At 33.6% G+C, this 8,337-nt stretch overlaps 2 protein-coding genes across 2 annotated transcripts in view; both read right to left on the reverse strand.

Moving 5' to 3' along the window:
* Positions 1 to 1,567, reverse strand: LOC110421199 (peroxidase RIP1-like). Its single transcript, XM_021434713.2, has 3 exons — positions 1,189 to 1,567; positions 900 to 1,094; positions 1 to 803 (listed from the first exon to the last, which is right to left on the reverse strand). Exons 1-3 carry the CDS (start codon positions 1,393 to 1,395, stop codon positions 252 to 254), a joined length of 954 nt encoding a protein of 317 aa, XP_021290388.1. The 5' UTR covers positions 1,396 to 1,567; the 3' UTR covers positions 1 to 251.
* Positions 1,568 to 6,471: 4,904 nt separating this feature from the next.
* LOC110421151 (cationic peroxidase 1-like) overlaps positions 6,472 to 8,337 on the reverse strand; it is a 3,025-nt gene continuing 1,159 nt past the window's right edge. Inside the window, exons 2-4 of the mRNA XM_021434647.2 lie at positions 7,387 to 7,578; positions 7,140 to 7,305; positions 6,472 to 7,020 (exon numbers count right to left, since the gene is read on the reverse strand). Coding sequence (XP_021290322.1) covers positions 6,635 to 7,020; positions 7,140 to 7,305; positions 7,387 to 7,578 — 744 coding nt within the window. The 3' untranslated portion in view covers positions 6,472 to 6,634. The remainder of the gene's footprint in view (positions 7,021 to 7,139; positions 7,306 to 7,386; positions 7,579 to 8,337) is intronic.

Genomic DNA, 8,337 nt, shown 5'->3' on the forward strand with positions numbered 1-8,337 from the left:
AAAAATTTATTTTTAATAGTAATTTAAAAAATGTACAGCCTTACAGTAATAAGGAAACACGGAAAGAGAGAGGTGATTTTGTTATACACTTGAACTGAACATAAAATGAATTGAAACAATTAATCAACAAGTAAGGCCTGTCACATTATTTGTTTCAGGTGCAATGAAAAAATCTTATTTCACGACAGTTGGAGCAAAAATGATCAAAATAATATCTTGAAAATGTAGTGGACCGTAACAGTTGCTCCTGTTTAATAATTCACCTTCCTGCAGTTGACACGTATTTGTCCCTGGTTCCCAGTCAAAGGCTTAATGTTTCCCATCTTAATCATAGACTTTGCAAAATCCTTCCAAAAAGCTTCAGGGTACAAGCTGTAAGACTTTACAAGATTATCAGTGGAGCCGCCATTGAAAAGTTCCTGATCTGAGATGAGCAGCCCCCTTTGCTTCACCAAGTTGTTGAAGTATGCAGTGTCAAAGAATGCAGGTGTGGGGTCTAGGGGAGCAAGGTTAGTGTTTTCTCCAGTAGGTGGGCAGGTTACTCTTCGTTCTTTTGCGAAGGCAGGGTCGATGTTTGTTGCATTATAAATTCTGTTCCTAAAGGTAAAACATTGTGCAAACCCAATGGTGTGGCCGCCAGAGAGAGCTACAAGATCTCTCTGGTTCAGACCTTGCTTCTTGAAATTGTTGATTAATGCAGGGAGGTCCATGAATGGAGATGGGAGGTCGAGGTTCGCTTGTGTCCGACTAGCGGTGGTTGAGTCTCTCCTCCCAAGCTGCACCTTCCATGATGGTCCTCCTAGCTGCAAAGCCATATAAACATTAATTTTGGTTTACAAAATGCTAGCTAATTATTGATGTCATAACAAAATTTGGATCAATGGGATGGAAATACGCACTGCAACTACGGAATCTCGAGCTGCCACGGCTAAGATATCTGCACAAGAGACCACAGGGTGTCCGCAAACCTTGTCCACCTCTGCCTTAATTTGGTCGATCACTTCAAATCCTCTTGCAGAATTTTGATTGGCAGCAGCATTCTTTTCACTGTCAATGTTGGGTGCAGGATCCAGAAGAATCGAAGCATCACATCCCTGCATTACAAAGACAAATTGTTTAAGCCTATGCCGGTAGCTTATATTGTTAAGATTCCTGAAATATGTTAGAATTAAGTTACATATATAGTACATTAACAAAGCAGTCGTGGAAGTGAAGACGAAGTAAAGAAGCTCCCATCCGCCGCTCTTTATACACTGCAGCCCCCACTAATTTCTTGATTGTTGGCAAAGCTTCGGGACAAATATTTTTATAGTAATACGGAGATAGTGAGAAAGCTGTGGTTGCAACAGTCAACAACAGAGAGATCTGAAGGAGGATGTAGCCGCGAGAAGCCATGACAAGTATCTTAAAATGAAATTTGCTTTGAGTTCGTCTCAAGTTTTCTGTGACTTTTTGGTGCAGCTGGTAAGGATATTTATAGCGATAACAAGTAGAATTATTTTACTAAGCTTTGGTAATGTTGGACTTAGCCAATTCGACTGGTTCTTAGAAGTTAGCTTTAACCAGGCTTAAATGCATTGTCCACCCTTGCACGAAACAAGGGGAAACTTTCTACATCTTTACTTTTAATCTAAGCTACGCGAAGTCGCTTAATTACTGATTCAACTCTATTCGGGAGGATTTTTTATTTTTTTTCCGGATCCTCCAAGTACAGTTGAATTGAGATTTTGACTCCAGAAATTAAATAAGTATAAAATATAAGAAACTTTATAAAACCTTTAAATTATGCCTCAATTTACATAAAATATTATTAGATAATATTACTTCCTGTAATATATAATAATATAATTTAGGTTGTCTTACACCAAAAAAAAAAAAAGAACCCTGGGTAGAAGCAGAATCAGTTTTGAATCCTTCTGCCCAGTGTATAAAAATAAACCAAGCAAGTTGATCAAAATCATTGGAGCCATGATATCGGTTTTTCGTTTTCTTTTCTTTTTAATCAAGGTATATTAGGGCAATATGCTTGAAACATAAATGGAATTTCAAGAACGGTTATATATGTACCTTTTCCACTTTGACACAGTCAATGAATGGCTTATTAGGTGCAGCCCAGCTCAATGATAATACAAAGGAAAAGCTTCTTGTCGGATGCTAAATCTTAAAAGTCAAACAACATCATATGAATTAAAAACAAAATCTGGCCGAGCAGGCCAGCAATAGTTATTGGTTCGTTTCTAATTGGAAAAGCCCGCCAGTAACTAAGTACTTTATTCGTTGATTACATTCAAGAGGATTTTTTCTTTCGTCGTCTCACTGCTTATTCAGAGGAACTCAGTGTTGAACCTGTCCACTGTGTGACCGCTCACTTTAATTTTTAGAAATTGAGAAGAGGCTAGCCTGCAGCTCGTTGTCCTTTCAATGACTTTATAGATCACTGGTTCGTCTTTGCTTCAAATTCCTTCTCGCAACAAGCTATAAGGCAGAATGGCAATGCATAGTGGTTTATTAAAAATTATTTTAGGTTTTTTATAAATATGATCAAGAATAAGATTAAAGATGTAGAGATTTTTTTTTTTTTGTTCTTACCTTGTTTTGCCACCTTCATCTGAACACTTCAGGGGTAATACGTTGTATTAGCAAACTCTATCAATACCTTTAATTAGTCAAAGCTTCCTTGAAGTCTTAATAGTTTAAGAACAAGGTAATTAATGGTGGAGTGATGCCAGGTTGAAGAATTGGAGAGTAGCAATTAGGGTGAGATAATACCTATCGATTCATATAGGGAGAGAGCAGAGTCATGTTAAATGAAACTTTATATCTTAAAGGATCTTGTGATGGTTTAGCTCTCTGTTGTCAATCTCATTCCAAACTAAAAGATTCTTGGGGTAGCATGCACCCATCACTTGTGTGGTTGAAGGGAGCGCGGTTTGTAATTAAGAAAGATTAAAATGTTTTATTTAAGGGATTATTGGTTTGTCTAATATATTGGAGAAGGTGTAAATATACATATTGCCAAAGAGTTATCGTTATAAATCTCAAAGATATAATGAAATTCAGTAATTCATTACATTTTGTATTAACAAAATCAATCTACTGAATTATTTCAATAGTTGAAGACTTAAGATGACATGCTAGTTTATGAGATCTCCATAAAAAATCACTTTTCAAAAAAAAAAATTCACTAAGCATTCATCGGTGTATGATAAAATTATCAAATTCTTATAAATTTTTTTTATTATAAAACAATATAAAAACAATCTAAAAAAAATTTAATAAAAGTGGAGAGAATGATTGTAATTTATTTTTCTTTTATCTTTTCGACACATGTTCAAAAATCAAAAAGTCTTATTTATAAGTAAATTAATATCTTATTTTCGTGACAGACACAATGGTCTATTAGTAATAAACACAATGGTCTATTTTTCAACAAATATAATTATTTATTTTTAAACATAATTATTTGAATAAATTTAATTATTTAAAGAAACATAACTCTTGAATAATTATAATTGTTCAAAGAACTTTCTTTCTTTCATTTTTTCATTATTATTGTTGAAAATATTTCAACACATGCAAAGCGATTGCAAGCAAGGTTAGTGTTTCCTCCATCACCTGGGCAAGTTACTCCAGGCTCTTTTGGAAAGGCAGGATTGATATTTGCTGCATTATAAATTGTGTTTCTAAAGGTAAAACAGTGTGCTAACCTAACGGTGTGGCCACCGGAGAGAGCTACAAGATCTCTTGACAGGGCCAGCTTTCGCATAAAATCAGCAGAGCCCTTGCTTCAGGTCTCACAATTTTATAAGTCCATAACTGTTTATAATATAATTAATTATATTAAATATATATAAATCAAAATAATTAATAAAATATTTCTTAAATTAAGTATCTATTAAATATTTATTTTCTTTCACTTCCTATTTTTTATTAATTCTAAACTATTTATCCCACTCCTTCACTTATGTGAAAGTCAAAATAATTAATAAAATTACATATTCTCTTATTTTTTTCAATTCTGTGCTTAATAAATTTATATTTTTTATCTTTTTTCAATTCTCATAATGTTAATAATTTTTAATTATTATTTTTTATTTTTAATGAATGTAATATGCTTTTAGTGATCTCCAACTAATGATAATTTTTTTAATTTCAATAAAAAGAGCCTCATTTAATTTTTTTTTTTACTTAATAAGAGCCTCATTTAAATACTTAATCACTTTAAACCTTTAAAGATATTGAGCGGCCTTTGTCTCTAAAGGCACATTATTTTTGATTTGGACTGAGCGAATCATTGGACTGGTTCTCAAGGCTTTTCTTTACCAACTCAAAGGACTTGCCCACCCTAGAAAGCAAGCAGGCTGACGTTCACCTCTCCTCCTTTATTATTCTTGGGTTAGGGTATATCTGAAATTATCATATGTTGACGAAGCCTTATCTTAACTTTAAGGAGACAATTTTGAAACGAGATTTCAAATTCAATTGTCATCATTTGTGAATTTAGTCTAATTTTATGTTAGATTTTTTTTATTGTATGCAAATTATTTGTTGACTTTTACATGAAATTTAATTCTTGATTGTGATCATAAATTTTTATTTTCTTCTTTATAAATATACTTTTCTAAGAAAAAAATCATTAGTTGTAGCGAGAAGAAAGCTCAGACTATGACAGCTCAAATCCAAATATGGAGATGCCAACAAGCCAAGTGTTAGGACATAATTTTACTTTATTTCATTTTTTAAAAATTGATATGATTTTATTGTTAAATACAAAATGGAGGTGTGTTCAAGGGTCAGATTGTGTATCCACCCAAGCCATGGGCCTGATCCTAATAGATTTTTAGGTTCGCAAAATGATTTTAACAGTTTTTGCAGAGGATTATTTTTTTAATAAATAATACATTTGATTGAATTTTAAGTTTCAAATATAAAACTTTTTAAACATAAAGATCAATACACAATATTAGAAAAAGAAAAGATGTAAACTAGAAAAAATTGTAATATTCTAAAATAACCAATATGAACATCTAATTTTTGATGAAATGAATATAGGAAGATTGACGTAATTGTTTTATTTTCATTTTTACTTCTCGTATGATAGTTTAAAACAATCCAGCTTTGAAATCATGATAACTAATTATTATGATAAACACGTTTTTGAAACCCCTCTAGGAATCGTTCAAGTTTCAACTAGTTTCCTAGGGGCGGCTTTGTTCTATTGTTTTCTTCGTCATCTTTTTGTTTTTCTTTGCCCTTTATTTTCAAGACAATTTTCTCCTATTCCTCTATTTGGTCGATTATTATCCATTACATTGACAGTGAAATTTTTATTCCACAATTCCATTTATGGTGTATTTAAAAAGGAATAAATTATTTAATTATTAAGAGTCAGTTACCTTTCAATTCAGTTACTTAAATTTTTAAAATTTTTTATTTTCATCATTCAATTTAAAAATATAATATTTTGATCATTAATATTTATATTATTATTTTAATCACTCATTATTAAAAAATAATAAACTTATCACGTGACATTATGGAAACCACCCTTACCTTATAGATTTTAAATACAAACTTGTACAAATGGTTGCCCGATACAAGGCTAAGAACCCTAACTCCGTGAACCCAAGGTTGATAATTCAAGCCTTACAAGTCATCGAACATACACTCCAAAGTGACTAAATGAAAACTTAGCAGCCTATAACTCCATCAAAGGCACACAAGGTACATTAAAACAATGCAAGAAGCAGCAAGTGTAGATGTCAACCGATAACCCGATGGCAATTTTTATATGTGGTATATATAATATAGTATAAAGATTAAAAATTAAATTATAACATTTATCATTATTGGGACTTAAACTTTGTTGTAATATTGGCCCAGTCACATGCTAGACCGTGGATATGAGGTGCAAGCGTGACAATTGGACTTCGTTTCTTGATGGAGTTGCAATTGCTCAAAGGCTTTATTTGAGAGAGAGAGAGCCGATCAATTATTGTTTAAAGCCTTACTAGGCCTCTAAAATCTAAAAGATGACCCATATAATTATCTGGCCTTCCTTGGGCTTGAGCGTGAACGATTTTGAGACGGCCCATTTGGTTATGGAACTCTTGTTGGACCACGAAAAATTTATAATCGTAGTTACTTTTTACAAAAGATTGGCTTCGTTAGATTTCGACCTGATTATTGCTACTGCAATGCACATTGGCTTCGTGAATGTTTGCGGTTTGACATATACATATATATACTTTAATTGGCCGATTTCTTGAATGTGGTCACGCCCAAGGCTTTAACTCTGTTTTTGGAGTTCTTTTCTCATAGCGTCACACTCTTTTTTCTTTAATTTCTTTGCTTTATTGGTTCAATTTCCGATCACTATTTCATTTTTAGTTGTTAGCCTTAATCTTCAGTTTTCCTTTTTGTTATTCCTTAATCTTAAAAATAAAGAATGAAAAGAAACTGCCTATTCAATTGCGGCAAGTAGAAGTAGAAACAAACATATAAAATTCGCCAAAACAAAAGAGTCAGATTATACCTGAAATTACAATTATAACAAGAACAACACTCATTAATGCATTTATTATTCCAAATAATAGTGTGTTCAAAACCACAAAAATGGGAATTAACAAAAGACTCAATTGACTTTCCTACAATTCGTCCTGATTTGGCCGCTTGTTCCAGTGAGTGGGCTAAGGTTTCCCATCTTGACCATTGCATTGGCAAAATCTGTCGTAAAAGATCCCAAGTTGGAGCTGTAGGCATTAACCTGAGAGTCCGTTGAACCCCCACTAAAGAGTTGCTGGTCAGAGTGTAACAGTCCTTTCTGGCTCTGCAAATTCTTGTAATATGCATTGTCGAATGTTGTCGGGCTTGTGGTGTCCAGGGGGGAAAGGTTGTTGTCCCCTCCTGTGCTTGGGCAGTTTGCTCTTAGCGAAGTTGCAAAGGAGGGGTCAATCGTGGTCTCATTGTAGATTCTCCGCCGGAAGGTTGTGCACCTAGCTTGCCCGATTGTGTGAGATCCTGAAGAAATTAATCGGAAAAATAACATCATTCATCATGTTAACATGAATTTGATAAGACTGTCAATCGAGTTTGGTGGCTAATAGTTAAGAATTTAAGTTGCTAACAGCCTAACATACCTGAGAGGGCTACCATTTCTTTAGCAGTGAAACCTTTGTTTGAGAAGGCACTGATAAGGCCACTAAGACTCAAAGTTGGAGCAGGGATGTTGGAATTAGCAGCATTCAAGCTTGCTGTGGTTGAATCTCTTCTACCCAAAAGAACTGACCAACTAGGCCCTCCAAGCTGAAACAAAGTCAAAAGTAAAAAACGAGTATTTTTGACAGGAATTCCAATGCAGATTTATAAATCATGGTTTTCACTTACAGCAACGACAGAGTCACGAGCAGCAACTGCTACAATATCAGCACAAGAAACTACACCAGGGCACAAACTCTCCAATTGAGACTTGATGGTGTCAATTACTTCATATCCCCTCACTGAATTGTTGTTTGGACCAGCTGTTTTTTCTCCTGTGATATTTGCTGTGTCATCCAATAGTATGGATGCATCGCATCCCTGGTTCATAATAAATTAACAAACTTGTTACTTTATTTGTTCTAAACTTGCACATGTACATGCGCCAATATGAATTTCATGCATGATAATCATATGGCTACATAGGATACATATCCTACAGAAAAACAATTAAATTCGTTAATATTGAAGAACAATTACATGTATTTATTATTCAATGTTATTTACAAACGTATATACAGGCACACATATATATAAAATCATCTGCAAAATACAGATGTTGTTGAAAATTGAATCCAAGACATGTTTTTATTCTCTCTGAAGTCATTCCTCTTTCTCTAAGCTTAATACTGGCTAACTATTGATAAATATTAATAGCCAAAGATAACAAGTCAAAACATAGAGCAGAGACTATCTACCCAATGTGAGCAGTGATCATGGAAAGCTCAGGTTGTTAAGCACCCTCTACATAGCTTACCTGATAGAGTTTTATATTTTATGTTGGCATCATTAACATCTGGTTCCTTAACTTTAATTATTAAGATTTGTGGTCCTAATCTATTGCTGAATGCCCCGGCAGAGCAAACATGAGATGATGACCGCATGCAAAAAATACAAATAAACAAAACAAGTTCTTAAAATATACTACACATAAATAAACAAATGATTAACAGAACAATCAATCAGCATGTTTCTTTTTAATGCCTCCTACAAAGTCAAAAATGTTGGCTTCTTCTGTGGCAACTATCGTTTAGGTAGATGTCGGTCGAGACAGTTCCACCCCACCGCCTTTGTTTTTAT

The sequence above is a fragment of the Theobroma umbraticum genome, unplaced genomic scaffold (genome assembly GCF_002168275.2).
Source record: "Theobroma umbraticum cultivar Fairchild unplaced genomic scaffold, ASM216827v3 scaffold_130.0, whole genome shotgun sequence".
NCBI classification, from domain to species: Eukaryota; Viridiplantae; Streptophyta; class Magnoliopsida; order Malvales; family Malvaceae; genus Theobroma; species Theobroma umbraticum.

What these genes read in the sequence shown, in the direction of transcription:
- LOC110421199 (XM_021434713.2), bottom strand. Translation starts at nt 1,395, where the DNA reads ATGGCTTCTCGCGGCTACATCCTCCTTCAGATCTCTCTGTTGTTGACT. An exon ending in TCCACGACTGCTTTGTTAAT is followed by an intron (nt 1,095 to 1,188) that starts GTACTATATATG and finishes TTTGTAATGCAG; the next exon opens with GGATGTGATGCTTCGATTCT. An exon ending in CTCGAGATTCCGTAGTTGCA is followed by an intron (nt 804 to 899) that starts GTGCGTATTTCC and finishes ATGGCTTTGCAG; the next exon opens with CTAGGAGGACCATCATGGAA.